Here is a 19,582-nt window from a genome sequence, read left to right on the forward strand (position 1 = left end):
CCAGCTGCTGTGATTTGTGCCTGAAATGATGAACTGATGAGCAAGGATTTAGGCCTACTCCATGGTTCCGACCTGAAGACTAAATTTTTGATTGCCATGTTGTTACTCACCTCAATTATTTGCATGACTTGTGTTTCTTCCCCAATTCTCTTGCGCATTGGATGTTGCTCTTTTATTTATTTATTTTCTTTAATTGAGTTCTTTCGGGTTTCTTGCTTTGTGGCTACCAGTGAGCAAGCAAACCTCAAGGTTGTATAATTTACACATTCTTTGATAATCAGTGTACTTTGAATCTCTGTGATACCTTACCTTGGGACGTTCTTTGTAATTCGGAGCCAGAAGTCTTCCACAGGAGAGGTGGTGCACTGCAGCCTCTCAGAAATGCAGCATCCTTTCTGAAAGTATCACCAGCTGCTGCACCCACGTTAACTGAGATCCATTTACTTTAAGGAGGAGGTGATGGAGTACTTGGTGACACAGGACAAGATAGGACAAAGTCAGCATAGTTTCCTTAAGGGAAAATCCTGCCTGACGAACTGTTGGAATTCTTTGAGGAGATTACAAGTAGGATAGATAAAGGGGATGCAGTGGATGCTGTATATTTGGACTTTCAGAAGGCCTTTGACAAAGTGCCACACATGAGGCTGCTTACCAAGTTAAGAGACCATGGTATTACAGGAAAGTTACTAACATGGTTAGAGCATTGGCTGATTGGTAGGAGGCAGTGAGTGGGAATAAAAGGATCCTTTTCTGGTTGGCTGTCAGTGACTAGTGGTGTTCCGCAGGGGTTGGTGTTGTGACCATTTCTTTTTATGCTGTATATAAATGATTTAGATGATGAAATAGATGGTTTTGTTGCCAAGTTTGCAGATGATACAAAGATTGGTGGAGAGGCAGGTAGTGTTGAGGAAACAGGTAGGATGCAGAAGGACTTAAACAGATTAGGAGAATGGCCAAGAAAGTGGCAAATGAAATACAATGTTGGAAAATGCATGGTCATGCACTTTGGTAGGAGAAAATCCAAAAATCTGAGACACAAAGGGACAGGAGTCCTTGTGCAGAACATCTTAAAGGTTGACTTGCAGGTTGAGTCGGTGGTGAGGAAGGCAAATGCAAAGTTAACATTCATTTCAAGAGGTCTAGAATACAAGAGCAGGGATGTGATGCTGAGGCTTTATAAGACACTGGTGATGCCTCACCTTGAGTATTGTGAACAGTTTTGGGCTCCTCATCTAAGAAAAGATGTGCTGGCATTGGAGAGGGTTCAGAGGAGGTTCACAAGGATGATTCTGGGAACGAAAGGGTTATCATACGAGGAACATTTGATGGCTCTGGGTCTGTACTCACTGGAATTTGGAAGGATGAGTAGATGTGGAAAGGACGTTTCCCATGGTGGGGGAAGCCTAGGACAAGAGGGCACAGCCTCAGGATAGAGGGGCGTCCATTTAAAACAGAGATGCGGAGAAATTTCTTGAGCCAGAGGGTGGTGAATTTGTGAAATTTATTACCATGGGCAGCAGAGGAGGCCAGGTCGTTGGGTGTATTTAAGGAAGATCCTGATAGGTTCTTGATTGGACACGGTATCAAAGGTTACGGGGAGAAGGCCGGAGAATGGGGTTGAGGAGGGGAAAAAAGAATCAGTCATGTTTGAATGGCTGGTTTGATGGGCCAAATGGCCTAATTATGCCATATAAAATAGAAACTATCCAATTAAAATGGGTTAGATAGTGGGTCTTTGCGGCTTTGTTATTTCTGAATAGCAGGTGTTCACATCGCTTCACTAACCCATTTCCAATATCGAAAAGTGACGTTAGGCCCTATCCACTGGGTTACAAGTGCTGTCCACTGGAAGACACGAGCTGTGAATGAATAAGCACTAGGTGGCCTTTCACACTGTACTGCAGTGATTGTATGACAGGTATCCTCTGGTCTCTTGTAGCTCCTACGTCTGAAGACGAGTTTAAAGGATATGTTATGCTCCAACAAATGGACTCCAGATGCCTACCTCCTCGCAAAGGCCTGCCTAGCTGAGCTGAGTCAGTGAGTGTTTATCGCGTCTCATGGGAAGTTTTCTGATTATTCTTAGTCTGAGAAGGGCTGAAGGAAACAATATCAATCAATGTACAGTCTATGTTCCACACACGACATGCTGGAGGAACCCAGCAGGCCAGGCAGCATCCATGGAAAAGAGTATCGTTGACGTTTCGGGCCAGGATTGGGAAAAAGCTGACAAAGTAGAAGGACATTGTTTAAATAGTTGAAACGGTGGGGGAGAGGGGTCGATAGGGAAAGGGAACATCACCGACAGAGTTTCCATAGTGATTCCAATGTTTACAGAACTACCTGGTTGCCAGCATGCCAACAGAGCAGCAATGGTGTGCATTTCTGGGAAAAATGAGGAAGGTATTCCACAAATGAAGACGTACTCAAATGGTAAAATAGTGCATCCAGGGCTGACAAGGGAAGTCAAAGCTACTGTAAAAGCAAACAAAGGGCATACAACAAAGCAAAAATGAGTGGAAAGATAGGGGATTGGGAAGTTTTTAAACACCTATAGAGAGCAACTAAAAAGATCATTAGAAGGAAAAAGAGGAAATATGAAAGCAAGCTAGCAAATAATATCAAAGTGGATAGAAAAAGTTTTTTCAAGTTTGTTAAAAATAAGAGAAATGAGAGTGGATATAGGACTGCTAGAAAATCAAGCAGAAATAATAACGGGGACAAGGAGATGGCTGATGAACTAAATGAGTATTTTGCGTCAGTCTTCACAGTGGACGACACTAGCAGTGCGTCTGATGTTGTAGTGAGTGAAGGAAGAGAAGTGAGTGCAGTTACTATTACAAGAGAGAAGGTGCTCAAAAAGCTGAAAGACCTAAAGGTACATAAGTCACCTGGACCAGATAAACTGCACCCTAGGGTTCTGAAAGAGGCAGCGTTAGAGATTGTAGTGGCATTAGAAACGATCTTCCAAAAATCATTGGACTCTGGCATGGTGCCAGAGGACTGGAAAATTGCAAATGTTACTCCACTCTTTAAGAAAGGAGGAAGGCAGCAGAAAGGAAATTATAGACCAGTTAGCCTGACCTCAGTGGTTGGGAAGATGTTAGAATCAATTGTTAAGGATGAGGTGATGGAGTACTTGGTGACACAGGACAAGATAGTACAAAGTCAGCATCGTTTCCTTCAGAGAAAATCTTGCCTGACGAACCTACTGGAATTTTTTGAAAAGATTACAAGTAGGATAGATAAAGGGGAGGCAGGGAAATAAATGTGCAGGCTATTTTGGAGAAAATCCAAAAATCTGAGATGCAAAATGACTTGGGAGTCCTTGTGCAGAACACCCTAAAGGTTAACTTGCAGGTCAAGTCAGTGGTGAGGAAGGCAAAGGCTTCATTTCAAGAGGTCCAGAATACAAGAGCAAGGATGTGATGCTGAGGCTTTATAAGGCACTGGTGATGCCTCACCTTGAGTATTGTGAACAACTTTGGGCTCCTCATCTTAGAAAAGATGTGCTGGCATTGGAGAGGATTCAGAGGAGGTTTGAAAGGATGAATCCAGGACTGAAAGGGTTATCATACAAGGAACATTTAGAACATAGAACATAGAACATAGAATAGTACAGCACAGTACAGGACCTTCAGCCCACAATGTTGTGCCGACCCTCAAACCCTGCCTCCCATATAAGCCCCCACCTTAGATTCCTCCATATACCTGTCTAGTAGTCTCTTAAACTTCACTAGTGTATCTGCCTCCACCACTGACTCAGGCAGTGCATTCCACGCACCAACCACTCTCTGAGTAAAAAACCTTCCTCTAATATCCCCCTTGAACTTCCCACCCCTTACCTTAAAGCCATGTCCTCTTGTACTGAGCAGTGGTGCCCTGGGGAAGAGGCGCTGGCTATCCACTCTATCTATTCCTCTTATTATCTTGTACACCTCTATCATGTCTCCTCTCATCCTCCTTCTCTCCAAGGAGTAAAGCCCTAGCTCCCTTAATCTCTGATCATAATGCATACTCTCTAAACCAGGCAGCATCCTGGTAAATCTCCTCTGTACCCTTTCCAATGCTTCCACATCCTTCCTATAGTGAGGTGACCAGAACTGGACACAATACTCCAAGTGTGGCCAAACCAGAGTTTTATAGAGCTGCATCATTACATCGCGACTCTTAAACTCTATCCCCCGACTTATGAAAGCTAACACCCCATAAGCTTTCTTAACTACCCTATCCACCTGTGAGGCAACTTTCAGGGATCTGTGGACATGTACCCCGAGATCCCTCTGCTCCTCCACACTACCAAGTATCCTGCCATTTACTTTGTACTCTGCCTTGGAGTTTGTCCTTCCAAAGTGTACCACCTCACACTTCTCCGGGTTGAACTCCATCTGCCACTTCTCAGCCCACTTCTGCATCCTATCAATGTCTCTCTGCAATCTTTGACAATCCTCTACACTACCTACAAAACCACCAAACTTTGTGTCATCTGCAAACTTGCCAACCCACCCTTCTACCCCCACATCCAGGTTGTTAATAAAAATCACGAAAAGTAGAGGTCCCAGAACAGATCCTTGTGGGACACCACTAGTCACAACCCTCCAATCCGAATGTACTCCCTCCACCACCACCCTCTGCCTTCTGCAGGCAAGCCAATTCTGAATCCACCTGGCCACACTTTCCTGGATCCCATGCCTTCTAACTTTCTGAATAAGCCTACCGTGTGGAACCTTGTCAAATGCCTTACTAAAATCCATATAGATCACATTCACTGCACTACCCTCATCTATATGCCTGGTCACCTCCTCAAAGAACTCTATCAGGCTTGTTAGACACGATCTGCCCTTCACAAAGCCATGCTGGCTGTCCCTGATCAGACCATGATTCTCTAAATGCCTATAGATCCTATCTCTAAGAATCTTTTCCAACAGCTTTCCCACCACAGTAGTGGATAGAGTTTAAGAGTCGCGATGTAATGAAGCAGCTCTATAAAACTCTGGTTCAGCCACACTTGGAGTACTGTGTCCAGTTCTGGTCGCCTCACTATAGGAAGGATGTGGAAACATTGGAAAGGGTACAGAGGAGATTTACCAGGATGCTGCCTGGTTTAGAAAGTATGCATTATGATCAGAGACTAAGGGAGCTAGGGCTTTACTCTTTGGAGAGAAGGAGGATGAGAGGAGACATGATAGAGGTGTAGAAGATAATAAGAGGAATAGATAGAGTGGATAGCCAGCGCCTCTCCCCCAGGGCACCACTGCTCAACACAAGGGGACATGGCTTTAAGGTAAGGGGTGGGAAGTTCAAGGGGGATATTAGAGGAAGGTTTTTTACTCAGTGGTTGGTGTGTGGAATGCACTACCTGAGTCAGTGGTGGAGGCAGATACACTAGTGAAGCTTAAGAGACTACTAGACAGGTATATGGAGGAATTTAAGGTGGGGGGGTTATATGGGAGGCAGGGTTTGAGGGTCAGCACAACATTGTGGGCTGAAGGGCCTGTACTGTGCTGTACTATTCTATGTTCTATGTTATCTTGACATGGAGACCCTGAGTTTCACAGGTAAACCTTGGAACTGGAGTAGAACTTAGAAAACTTATCCTGACACGGAGAGACTGAGTTTCACAGGTAAATCTCGGTACTGAGGCAAGACATAGGACACAAATCCTAAGCAGCTGGGAAACATTAATTACCACACTGGTAAAACCAACGATCTGGCAACTAGTGGGTGCAAAGCTGGGGTTCTTATGCTGCAGGTCTTGATGAAAACCAGGTGTGTCGCCATCAAAGGAAATTAGGAGAAAATGGGGAATTAACGGTCGGGACCGTGACAAAAGGATGGTGAATTTGTGGAAATTGTTGCCACATGCAGCTGTGGAGGCCAGGTCGTTGGATGTATTTAAGGCAGAGATTGATAGGTTCTTGATTGGACATGGCATCAAAGGTTACTGGGAGAAGGCCGGGAACTGAGGTTGAAGAGGAGAAGGAAAAAGGATCAGCCATGATTGAACGGCAGATCAGACTCAATGGGCCAGAGGGCCTAATTCTGTTCGTATGTCTTATGGTCTTATGGTCCTACAAGGTGTTAAATACAGTTCATGAAACCAGGAGAAAGCTGAAAGTCTGTGACACTACTTCAGCTTTTCCTTCTCCACAGATGTTGCTGATCAGCTAGATATTTCCAACATTCCTCTTCTGCTTTCACATCTCAACAATAGCTCTGGCATATATCCTACAGTTTTCCCTCACTAATCCATCAGGCAGCTCACTAGAAGCAAGCTCTCTTTGTGATTTCTTATCATAAATCCTTCTTTAGTCCAGACCATCATTCCTAACTCCACATGCTTTCTCTCTGCTACTTAAAACTAGCTTTTGTTTTGATGAAAGTCCTAGACCTGAGCCGTAGGCTCTTTCTCTCTCTCCACAGATGCTGCCTGACCCGCTGAGTGTTTCCAGCAGTGCCTGTTTTGATCCTAGTTGGTAGTGTCACATGATGTGTACACCAAAAAAATGCTCACCTGCCCTCCAGTGAAGGGTTGCTGGTGTGCAGTGCTGTTGAGGGGTGTGCAGTGTTCCAAGGCACAGTTTAACTTTGTGAATTTTCCCCTTCCAGGGAACAGGAAGTTGTACAACTGCCCCAAGTGCCTTTGAAAGAGCCGGCGATAAAACTGTAAGTTCACTACATGTTGGACATATCTGCCATCCTTGACAGAACAGTGGCGTCCAACTGGGAAAGCTGTTTGGGTAGAGCTAAGGGACATTGGGGGAGGGGGTAGAAAGGCACCTTGACAGAATGTCTCTTGACTCTTGGGTTGACTGCTGTTTCGCCCACCTTGTCCATGCTGGCCCTGATCTCTGTCTACACTAATCCTAATACCTGCTTTAGGCCCTAACCCCTCTTAATTTCCTATTCAAGTAGCAATCCTAATGTTGTCAATATATCTGTCACCACCGCCACTTCAGGCACCTTGTTCCAAATACTCACCACCTGACCTAAAAACCCTGCCCCTCAGATCTTCTTTCAATGTATGCTCCTCACCTCACCTCTAGTTCCAAACGTATTGCCTTAAAGGGAAGGAATCTCTACCCACGGAAAAAGATTCTATCGGTCAGAATAAATTATGCCCTTTATAATTTTATCGGCTTCTGTAGGTCACCCCTCAGCTTCATACGTTCCACTAAGAATACCAACCCAGTCTCTTTCTATTGCAGGAAACATCCTGATGAATCACTTCCACATTCTCTCTGTTGCTGTCACATCCTTAGACCATAGGACATAGGAGCAGAATGAGGCCATTACCCATCGACTACCACTCCGTCATGGCTGTACCCGGACCGATCAGGAAATGATCAACTTCTGCCCTAAATCTACCGAAGGACTTGGCCTCTCAGAAAGGATGTGTTGTCATTGGAGAGGGTCCAGAGGAGGTTCACGAGGATGATTCTGGGAACCTATGAGGAGCATTCAGCACCCTTGGGCCTGTACTCACTGGAATTTACGAGAATGGGGGGGGTGTGGGATTTCATTGAAACCTGCTGAATGTTGAGAGGACTAGATAGGGTGGATGTACAGAGTTTGTTTCCTATGGTGGGGGTATCCAGAACTCGAGGGAACAGCCTCAAAATTGAGGAGTGACCTTTCAGAACGGAGGTAAGGAGGAATTTTTTCAGCCAGAGAGTGGTGAATCTGTGGAATGCTCTTCCACAGACTGCAGCGGAGGCCAAGTCAGTGGGTGTATTGAAGACAGAAGTTGATCATTTCCTGACCAGTCAGGGCATCAAAGGATATGGCAACAAGGCAGGTGTGTGGGGTTGAGTGGGATCCAAGATCAGCCATGATAGAATGGCACAGCAGACTCAATGGGCTGAATGGCCTCATTCTGTTTCTATGTATTATGGTCTAACAAAGTAGAGCTAAGATTACAGAATGCATTTAGGATCATCTTCTACACTGATGCTTAAAATAGGAAATAGAAAGAACTTCTGTCACAGGGGCCAATCTTCAGAATTCTCTGCCCCAGTGGTGGTGGTGACCAGATTATTGGATGTTTTTATGGTGGAGGTAGATAAATATTTCAAAGATTGAGGATTTGAGGGATGTGGGGAATTGAGGCCAGCATAAACCAACCATGGCTTGAGGGGCTGAGTGGCTACACCTGTCTAAAAACTAACTGGACATGGCCTATTATAGATCTGGTAACTTAAAGTCAGCAGGATAAATTAATTAAGAAACTTAATGCTTTTGGAATAATTCCACAGATTGGGAATTAACAAATGATTCATTGGCCTTGGACAAAGTCTGCTGAAGGTCCCGAGCACTAGGATTGGAACACCTCCCTCACAGCCCCTTGGCTAACAAGCCATAGTGCAGGGACTGACAGAGCCTTCACAGTCCGGGCTGCTACATCAGTGACAGCCAATAGTTTATCTTCTCCGCATTACATATAATCGTGCTTGCACTGATGTGTGAGATTTGCGAGGCTCTACTTCCCTCCACCAGAGGGAGCAGCTGCTATTCCTGGAGCTACTTCCTTTCACTGTTGAATTGTGAATGAAAAGGAAGTTGTTGGAATTTGTATAGGGGGCAAAGCAAGAGAGTGTAGGATACTGACACATGGTGGATATAGTAATTGAGATCAGGAAATGCTGCCCTCGTGTAGTGCATGAGATTCAAGGTGCTAAGACTGTCACGTTGGAAGGATGTGACAGGACAATGATTCACAAAGCAAGACGTCAAAAGGAGCTGAGGTGTCTGTGTTCAGTCTGGTACACTGTGGACGGGGGCACGTCCCGGTACACTGTGGACGGGGGCACGTCCCGGTACACTGTGGACAGGGGCACGTCCCGGTACACTGTGGACGGGGGCATGTGGTACACTGTGGATGGGGGCACATCCCGATACACTGTGGACGGGGGCACGTCCCGGTACACTGTGGACAGGGGCACGTCCCGGTACACTGTGGATGGGGGCACATCCCGATACACTGTGGACGGGGGCACGTCCCGGTACACTGTGGACGGGGGCATGTTCTGGAAGAGCTGAAAAGTTGCTACTCCTGAGCTCCTTGTTAAGTGTGCACTTGTTTCACCCAGTTTCACATCTCCTCACTTTGCAGGCATGAAGCCACGGTGACCAAAGCAGACAGAGTCATTCTCCCTGCGCTGAAACAGACGGTGGGGACTCAAGCCACAGAGCGACAGCGGCGACTGCGGGCTGTGCGGAAGAGCCATTACCGCAAAGTCCTTCTGTAGAACTGGCGCTCACAAAGGAATATGTGCTCACTGGATTTATATCTGTTGAAAACTCAGAGCACGTCCAATGCTCTGTCAGTGGATCGGCTGTGTGGGTTTATTCCATAGGGATTCTGCTTTACTATGCATTAAAACATTTCTTAAACTACATCCGCATCCCACCTTCTGTGTGTTAGTGCTGACCAGGAGCATACAGCCAAATCCCATCTCAGCCTACCCCCAAAGGCTTCCTTCGGAGCAGGAAGTCTGAGAATCGGAGCCAGAGTGCGGCAGAAGCCATTTTGATTTTTTCTTTTTCTCATCGGAGTTAAGACAGGCGGGACTGCGCAGGCATGTGACGTTGGGCAGTGAAACGCAGAAGATTTAAAAGGTCAGAAATCCTGATTGGGGTTTATTTCGGAGAAGGAAGTCTGAGAATCGGAGCGGGAGTGCGGCAGAAGCCATTTTGATTTTTTCTTCTTCTCATCGGAGTTAAGAGAGGCGGGACTGCGCAGGCGTGTGACGTCGGGCAGTGAAACGCGGAAGATTTAAAAGGAACACAGCCTTATTCAGTGGGCAGTGTCGCTTTGCAGGCGGCAGAGTGAAGGCTTAAGGGCTTTGGCTCAACGGGCTTAGGTGGAAATGGGCGAGGTGAAGAAGATTTGGTATTCATTTTCTCCTCTTATTTGAGGAGAGGGGGCAGTAGGAGTGTGAGGGCTGCTTGTTGCTCTCGGTATCGGTATCTCCCAGCCTCCTGGACATCCACATCTGTGCCAGGTGCGCCGAGATGAAGCTCCTAAGGGACCGCATTAGGGAACTGGAGCTGCAGCTCGATGACCTTCGTCTGGTCAGGGAGAGTGAGGAGTTGATAGAGAGGAGTTACAGGCAGGTGGTCACACCGGGGCCATGGGAGGCAGACAAGTGGGTCACGGTTAGGAGGGGGAAGGGGAAGGGTCAGGTCAGGAGAATTGCCCAGTGGCTGTGCCCCTTGACAATAAGTACTCCTGTTTGAGTACTGTTGGGGGGGGGACAGCTTACCTGGGGAAAGCAACAGTGGCCGTGCCTCTGGCACAGAGTCCGGCCCTGTAGCTCAGAAGAGTAGGAAAGGAAGAGGAGGGCAGTTGTAATAGGGAACTCGATAGTTAGGGGGTCAGAGGCGACTCTGTGGATGCAGTCAGGAGACTCGGATGATAGTTTGCCTCCCAGGTGCCAGGGTCCGGGATGTTTCTGATCGCGTTCAAGATATCCTGAAGTGGGAGGGTGAGGATTCAGAGGTCATGGTACATATAGGTACCAATGACGTAGGTTGGAAAAGGGGAGAGGTCCTGAAAGAAGAATATAGGGAGTGAGGAAGGGAGTTGAGAAAAAAGACCGCAAAGGTAGTAATCTGGGGATTACTGCCTGTGCCACGCGACAGTGAGAGTAGGAATGGAATGAGGTGGAGGATAAATGCGTGGCTGAGGGATTGGAGCAGGGGGCAGGGATTCATGTTTCTGGATCATTGGAACTCTTTTGGCGCAGGTGTGACCTGTACAAAAAGGATGGGTTGCACTTGGATCCTAGGGGGACCAATATCCTGGTGGGGAGATTTGCGAAGGCTACTGGGGAGACTTTAAACTACAATGGTTGGGGGGTGGGAATCAAATTAAAGAGACTTGGAGAGAGGAGGTTAGTTCACAAATAGTGAAAGCTAGTAGACAGTGTGTGAGGGAGGATAGGCAGGGGACAGAGATCAGGAGCACTCAGACCGAAGATGTAGGAGAGAAGGAAGAAAAAGATAACAAAGTTGTTTGCACCATTAGGGATAAACAGAGAGTAAGAGGTGGAGAGTTTCTTAACTGCTTCTATTTTAATGCTAGGAGCATTGTAAGAAAGGTGGATGAGTTTAGAGCATGGATTGATACCTGGAAATATGATGTTGTAGCTATTAGTGAAACGTGGTTGCAGGAGGGGTGTGATTGCCAACTAAATATTCCAGGATTTTGTTGCTTCAGGTGTGATAGAATCGGAGGGGCAAGAGGTGGAAGTGTTGCATTGCTTGTCAGAGAAAATATTACAGCAGTGCTTTGGCAGGATAGATTAGAGGACTCGTCTAGGGAGGCTATTTGGGTGGAATTCAGGAATGGAAAAGGTGTTGTGACGCTTATAGGGGTGTATTATAGACCACCTAATGGGGACCGAGAACTGGAGGAGCAAATTTGTAAGGAGATAGCAGATATTTGTGGTAAGCACAATGTTGTGATTGTGGGAGATTTAAATTTTCCACACATAGACTGGGAAACCCATTCTGTAAAAGGGCTGGATAGTTTGGAGTTTGTCAAATGTGTGCAAGATAGTTTTTTGCAGCAATACATAGAGGTACCAACTAGAGAAGGGGCAGTGTTGGATCTCCTGTTAGGGAATGAGATAGGGCAGGTGACAGAGGTATGTGTTGGGGAGCAGTTCGGGTCCAGTGATCACAATACCAGTAGTTTCAGTATAATTATGGAGAAGGATAGGACTGGACCCAGGGTTGAGATTTTTGATTGAAGAAAGGCTAACTTTGAGGAGATGCGAAAGGATTTAGAAGGAGTGGATCGGGACAATTTGTTTTATGGGAAGGATGTATTGGGAAATGGAGGTCATTTAAAGGTGAAATTTTGAGGGTACAGTATCTTTATGTTCCTGTTAGGAAAGGTTAAAAGCTTGAGAGAGCCATAGTTTTCAAGGGATATTGGAACCTTAGTTCAGAAAAAGAGAGAGATCTACAATAAATATAGGCAGTTTGGAGTAAATGAGGTGCTCGAGGAATATAAAGAATGTAAAAAAAATCTTAAGAAAGAAATTAGAAAAGCTAAAAGAAGATATGTGGTTGCTTTGGCAAGTAAGGTGAAAATAAATCCAAAGGGTTTCTACAGTTATATTAATAGCAAAAGGATAGTGAGGGATAAAATTGGTCCCTTAGAGAATCAGAGTGGACGGCTATGTGTGGAGCCAAAAGAATGGGGGATATTTTGAACAATTTCTTTTCTTTGGTATTCACTAAGGAGAAGGATATTGAATTGTGTGAGGTAAGGGAAACAAGAAAGGTAGTTATGGAAACTGTGATGATTAAAGAAGAGGAAGTTCTGGCGCTTTTAAGGAATAGAAAAGTGGATAAGTCTCCGGTTCCTGACAGGATATTCCCTGGGACTTTGAGGGAAGTTAGTGTGGAAATAGCAGGGGCTCTGACAGAAATATTTCAAATGTCATTAGAAACGGGGCTGGTGCCGGAGGATTGGCATATTGCTCATGTGGCTCCATTGTTTAAAAAGGGTTCTAAGAGTAACCCTAGCAATTACCGGCCTGTGAGTTTGACGTCAGTGGTGGGTATATTGATGGAAAGTATTCTTAGAGATGGTATATATAATTATCTGGATAGACAGGGTCTGATTAGGAACAGTCAACATGGATTTGTGCGTGGAAGGTCATGTTTGACAAATCTTATTGAATTTTTTGATGAGGTTACTAGGAAAGTTGACGAGGGTAAAGCGGTGGATGTTGTCTATGTGGACTTCAGTCAGGCCTTTGACAAGGTTCCACACGGAAGGTTGGTTAGGAAGGTTCAATTGTTAGATATTAATATTGAAGTAGTGAAATAGATTCAATAGTGGCTGGATGGGAGATGCCAGAGAGTAGTGGTGGATAACTGTTTGTCAGATTGGAGGCCGGTGTGTAGTGGTGTGCCTCAGGGATCTGTACTGGGTCCAATGTTGTTTGTCATATATATTAATAATCTGGATGATGGGGTGGTAAATTGGATTAGTAAGTACGCAGATGATACTAAGATAGGTGGAGTTGTGGATAATGAAGTAGGTTTTCAAAACTTGCAGAGAGATTTAGGCCTGTTAGAAGAGTGGGCTGAAAGATGGCAGATGGAGTTTAATGCTGATAAATGTGAGGTGCTACATTTTGGTTGGACTAATCAAAATAGGACATACATGGTAAATGGTAGGGCATTGAAGAATGCAGTAGAACAGAGGGATCTAGGAATAATGGTGCATAGTTCCCTGAAGGTGGAATCTCATGTGGATAGGGTGGTGAAGAAAGCTTTTGGTATGCTGGCCTTTATAAATCAGAGCATTGAGTATAGGAGTTGGGTTGTAATGTTGAAATTGTACAAGGCATTGGTAAGGCCAAATTTGGAGTATTGTGTGCAGTTTTGGTCACCGAATTATAGGAAAGATGTTAACAAAATTGAGAGAGAACGGAGAAGATTTACTAGAATGTTGCCTGGGTTTCATCAGCTAAGTTACAGAGAAAGGTTGAACAAGTTGGGTCTTTATCCTTTGGAATGTAGAAGGTTGAGGGGGGACTTGATAGAGGTGTTTAAAATTATGAGGAGGATAGATAGAGTTGACGTGGATAGGCTTTTTCAATTGAGAGTAGGGGAGATTCAAACAAGAGGACATGAGTTGAGAGTTAAAGGGTAAAAGTTTAGGGGTAACATGAGGGGGAACTCCTTTACTCAGAGAGTGGTAGCTGTGTGGAACGAGCTTCCAGCAGAAGTGGTTGAGGCAGGTTCGATGTTGTCGTTTAAAGTTAAATTGGATAGATATATGGGCAGGAAAGGAATGGAGGGTTATGGGCTGAGTGCAGGTCGGTGGGACTAGGTGAGAGTAAGAGTTCGGCATGGACTAGAAAGGCTGAGATGGCCTGTTTCCGTGCTGTAATTGTTATATGGTTATATCCCATGTACTGTGTTGGTGCTAATATGAAGCATACAGCTAGCTCCAGTAAACAAGGCAATGGTCAATGGTACTGGCCTTACTGGGTGCTTAGAAACGTAGAAACATAGAAAACCTATGGCACAATGCAGGCCCTTCGGCCCACAAAGCTGTGCCGAACATGTCTCTACCTTAGAAATCTGGCAACTCAGATCCAGCCAGGTCTGAGCAAATGGTAAGATAATAGACCATAAAACCATAAGACATAGGAGCAGAATTAGACCATCTGGCCCATCAAGTCTTCCCTGCCATTCAATCATGGCTGATCCTTTTTTTAATCTCCTCCTCAACTTTAGGTCCTGGCTTCTCCCCATAACCTTTGATGCCGTGTCCAATCACGAACCTAGCAAGCTCTGTCTTAAGTACACCCAAAGACTTGGCCTCCATAGCTGCCAGTGGTAATAAATTCCACAAATTCACTACTGTCTGGTGAAAGAAATGTTTCAGCTTCTCTGTTTTAAATGGACACCCCTCTATCCTGAGGCTGTGCCCTCTTGTCCTAGACTCTCCCACCATGGGAAACATCCTTTCCACATCTACTCTGTCTAGGCCTTTCAACATTTGATAGCTTTCAATGAAATTCCCCATCATCCTTCTGAATTCCAGCAAGTACAGACCCAGAGCCATCAAACGTTCCTCATATGATAACCCTTTCATTCCTGGAATCATCCTTGTGAACCTCCTGTGGACCCTCTCCAATGCCAGCACATCTCTTCTAAGACTGTTCACAATACTCAAGGTGAGGCCTCACCAGTGCCTTATAAAGCCTCAGCATCACATCCTTGCTCTTGTATTCCAGACCTCTTCAAATGAATGCTAACATTGCATTTTCCTTCTTCACCACCAACTCTACCTGCAAGTTAACCTTTAGGTTGTTCTGCACAAGGTCTCCCAAGTCACTTTGCATCTCAGATTTTTCGATTTTCTCCCCGTTTAGAAAATAGTCTACACATTTATTTCTACTACCAAAGTGCATGACCATGCATTTTCCAACACTGTATTTCATTTGCCACTTTCTTGTCCATTATCCTAATCTGTCTAAGTCCTTCTGCATCCTCAACACTACCTGCCTCTCCACCAATCTTCGTATCATCCGCAAACTTGGCAACAAAGCCATCTATTCCATCATCTAAGTCATTTATGTAGGGCATAAAGAGAAGTGGTCCCAATACCGATCCCTGCGGAACACCACTAGCCACTGGCAGCCAACCAGACTAGGATCCTTTTATTCCCACTCACTGCCTCCTACCAATCAGCCAATGCTCTAACCATGTTAGTAACTTTCCTGTAATACCATGGGCTCTTAACTTTTCCTCACACTACCTGCCCCTCCACCAATCTTCGTATCATCTGCAAACTTGGCAACAAAGCCATTTATTTCATCATCTAAATCACTTATATACAGCATAAAAAGAAGTGGTCCCAACACCAACCCCTGCGGAACACCTCTGGTCACTGGCTGCCAATCAGAAAGGATCCTTTTATTCCCACTCGCTGCCTCCTACCAATCAGCCAATGCTCTAACCATGTTAGTAACTTTCCTGTAATATCATGGGTTCTTAACTTGGTAAGCAGTCTCATGTGTGGCACCTTGTCAAAGGCCTTCTGTAAGTCCAAATATACAACACCCACTGCCTCCCCTTTATCCATCCTACTTGTAATCTTTTCAAAGAATTCCAGTAGGTTCATCAGGAAAGATTTTCTCTGAAGGAAACTATGTTGACTTTGTACTATCTTGTCCTGTGTCACCAAGTACTCCATAAACTCATCCTTAGCAATTGACTCTAACATCTTCTCAATCACTGAGGTCAGGCTAATTGTTCTATAATTTCCTTTTTGCTGCCTTCCTCCTTTCTTAAAGAGTGGAGTAACATTTGCAATTTTCCAGTCCTCTGGCACCATGCCAGAGTCCAATGATTTTTGAAAGATCATTTCTAATGCCACCACAATCTCTAACGCTACCTCTTTCAGAACCCAAGGATGCAGTTTATCTGGGCCGGGTGACTTAGGTCTTTCAGTTTTTTTGAGCACCTTCTCCCTTGTAACAGTAACTGCACTCACTTCTCTTCCTTCACTGACTACAACATCAGGCATACTGCTGGTGTCTTCCACAGTGAAGACTGATGCAAAATACTCATTTAGTTCATCAGCCATCTCCTTGTCCCCGTTATTATTTCTCCTGCCCCATTTTCTAGCAGTCCTATATCCACTCTCATTTCTCTCTTTTTTTACATACTTGAAAAAGTTTTTTCTATCCACTTTGATATTATTTGCTAGCTTGCTTTCGTATTTCATCTTTTCCCTCCTAACGATATTTTTAGTGGCTCTCTATAAGTGTTTAAAAACTTCCCAATCCTCTATCTTCCCACTAATTTTTGCTTTGTTGTATGCCCTTTCTTTTGCTTTTACAATAGCTTTGACTTCCCTTGTCAGCCACAGTTGTACTATTTTACCATTTGAGTATTTCTTCATTTTTGGAATACACATGACCTGCAGCTTCCTCATTTTTCTCAGAAACTCACGCTATTGCTACTCTGCTGACATCCCTGCCAGCAGCTCCTTCTAATTTATTTTTGCTAACTCTTCTCTCATAGCACTGTAATTTCCCTTACTCCACTGAAATACTGTTACATCAGACTTTACTTTCTCCCTATCAAATGTCAAGTTGTGATCACTGGTTCCAAAGGGTTCTGTTACCTTAAGCTGCCTAATCGCCTCTGGTTCATTGCATAACATCCAATCCAGTATAGCTGATCCCCTAGTAGGCTCAATGACAAACTGCTCTAAAAGGCCATCTCTTACGTATTCAACAAACTCACTCTTGAGATCCATTAGCAACCTGATTTTCCCAAACAACCTGCAAGTTAAAATCTCCCATGACTACCATAACATTGCCCCTTTGATTTGCCTTTTCTATTTCCTGTTGTAACCTGTGGTCCACCTCCCAGCCACTGTTGGGAGGCCTGTATATAACTATCATCAACGTCCTTTTACCTTTGCAAGTTCTTAACTCAACCCACAAGGATTAGACATCGTCCGATCGTATGTCACCACAACACCTTAAGTACCGTATTTGCTGTCCTTTCTGATTCTGCATCCCTAATGTTTTGATACTCAGCCTGTTGGCTGCAACTAAGTCCCATCACCTGCCTGCCCTTCCTGACAGCCTGAGTGCACGCTGTCTTTACTTTTTTTACCATCTGTCCTATCCTGAGTACCTTCACTCTGGTTCCCACTCCCCTGCCAAGCTTTTCCTTCCTATGTTGTTGGTACCAATACGTACCAAGACATCTGGCTGCTCCCCCTCCTTCTCCAAAATGTTGTGGATGCGATCTGAGACATCCTTGACCCTGGCACCTGGGAGGCAACATACCATCCGGGTGTCCCGTTCACGTCCATGGAATCTCCTGTCTGTTCCCCTCACTATTGAGACCCCCAGCACTGCTGCTCCCTTCTTCTCTCTCTTTCCCTTCTGCACTACGGACCCATACTCAATATCACTGTGGCATTGTCCCGCGAGGTCATCCCCCACAAAAGTATCCAAAGCAGTATACTTGTTTTTGAGGGGAATGGCCACAGGGTGCTCTAACTGCCTATTTCCATTTCTCCTGATAATCACCCAGCTACTCACTTCCTGCAACTTCGGAGTGACTACCTCCCTGTAACTCTGATCGATTATATCCTCGCTCTCCCGTACAAGCCGAAAGTCATCCAGCTGCTGCTCCAGATCCCTAACACAGTCTCCAAGGAGCTGCAGCCAGATGCACTTCATGCAGATGTAGTTCCCCTGGAAACTCTGGGTCTCCCAGTTCTCCAATATCTGGCATGAAAACCACACCACAGCCATTTAAATGGTACAGTAAGAGAGCAGAAAAAAACAAAAAGGTAACATTAACAGACACTTTACACAGAGCTGCTCTGCTCATCCCTTCTGTACTTTTATTTAGTTCATAGAGTTCTGTTGACGCTGCCGATAGGCCACGTACAATGGTGTTATGCATGTCAATATATCACATATAAAGAACGTAGTTCCTGTCCCCATTGTGTAGGGTTAATCACAGTGACCGTGTCCCCGTTGTGTGGGGTTAATCACAGTGACCGTGTCCCCGTTGTGTGGGATTAATCACAGTGACCGTGTCCCCGTTGTGTGGGGGTAATCACAGTTAACGTTTCCGCGTTGTGTGGGGCTAATCACAGTGACCGTGTCCTCATAGTGTGGGGTTAATCACAGTGACCGTGTCCCCGTTGTGTGGGGATAATCACAGTGACCGTGTCCCCGTTGTGTGGGATTAATTACAGTGACCGTGTCCCCGTTGTGTGGGGTTAATCACAGGGATTGTGTCCCCGTTGTGTGGGGATAATCACAGTGACCGTGTCCCCGTTGTGTGGGATTAATCACAGTGACCGTGTCCCCGTTGTGTGGGGTTAATCACTGTGACCGTGTCCCCGTTGTGTGGGGTTAATCACAGTGACCGTGTCCCCGTTGTGTGGGGATAATCACAGTGACCGTGTCCCCGTTGTGTGGGATTAATTACAGTGACCGTGTCCCTGTTGTGTGGGGTTAATCACAGTGACCGTGTCCCCGTTGTGTGGGGTTAATCACAGTGACCGTGTCCCCGTTGTGTAGGGTTAATCACAGTGACCGTGTCCCTGTTGTCTGGGGTTAATCACAGGGACCATGTCCCCGTTGTGTGGGGTTAATCACGGGGTTAGTATCTCACTTCTGTGTGGTTAGTTCAGTGATTTTGTCCTCGTTTAGTGCGGTTAAGTATGGGACCATATCCCCATTTTTTTTAGGCTAGTTACACTGAATCCCTTGAGCACGTGGCCGAGTGGTTAAGGTGATCTGAAGGATGTAGTTTGATCCTCAGCTGTGGCAGCGTGTTTGTGTCCTTGAGCAAGGCACTTAACCACACATTGCTCTAGTCTGTGCGAGGAGTGGTGCCCCACACAGACTTCCAATCTGCACCTTGTAAGGCATGAAAATGCCCGACACAGGCCTCTCATGGTCTGAGTCGACGTTCCCACCCCCCCACCATCCTCTCAAAAATAAACTTAATCAAGTTAGTAAGTTGTATGGTTAGAAGATCGGGGTCAAGTTCTATGACTTTATGGGAGGCAGCTGCTGAACTTGCGGAAATATTTCCAACAGTCTTAGCCAGCGTAGGTGCCAGTGAATTGTATTTTAGCTAATATTGTCTTGTAGGTTCAGAATCAGCCAGAAAATTAGAGGCCAGTGTGCCTGACATTAGCAGTGAGAAAGTTATTCTGAGGAACCAAATGTGTATGTACTTGGACAGATGGGAACTGATTAGGATTAGTCAACATGGCTTTGTGTGTGGCAAATGGTGTTGAACCAATCTTAATTTTTTGAGGAAGTTACCAGGAAAGCTGATGAAGGCTACATGGAGTTTAACAGGGCTCCGCAAGGAGGGTTGGTCAGGAGGGTTGGTCAGGAGGGTTCAGTCACTTAGCATTCAAGACAAAGTAGTAAATTGGATTGGACATTGAGAATGGTAATAAATGGTTGCCTCTGTGACTGGTGCTCTGCCCCAGGGATTGGTGCTGGGTCTGTTCTTGTTTGTCATCTATACCAACAATCTGGACAAT

General features: G+C 45.3%; 1 protein-coding gene across 8 annotated transcripts in view; it reads left to right on the forward strand.

Moving 5' to 3' along the window:
* LOC140187712 (coiled-coil domain-containing protein 74B-like) overlaps positions 1-9,371 on the forward strand; it is an 87,261-nt gene extending 77,890 nt beyond the window's left edge. For 6 of the 8 annotated variants that reach the window (XM_072243280.1, XM_072243281.1, XM_072243282.1 and 3 more), the window contains 3 exons: positions 1,940-2,040; positions 6,610-6,666; positions 9,113-9,371. In XM_072243280.1, the coding sequence (XP_072099381.1) occupies positions 1,940-2,040; positions 6,610-6,666; positions 9,113-9,248 (294 nt within the window). In that variant the 3' untranslated portion in view covers positions 9,249-9,371. The remainder of the gene's footprint in view (positions 1-1,939; positions 2,041-6,609; positions 6,667-9,112) is intronic. The other 2 variants (XM_072243284.1, XM_072243287.1) reach the window with 2 other exon arrangements.
* The last annotated feature ends 10,211 nt before the right edge of the window (positions 9,372-19,582 follow it).

The sequence above is a fragment of the Mobula birostris genome, chromosome 25 (assembly GCF_030028105.1).
Source record: "Mobula birostris isolate sMobBir1 chromosome 25, sMobBir1.hap1, whole genome shotgun sequence".
Lineage (NCBI taxonomy): Eukaryota > Metazoa > Chordata > Chondrichthyes > Myliobatiformes > Myliobatidae > Mobula > Mobula birostris.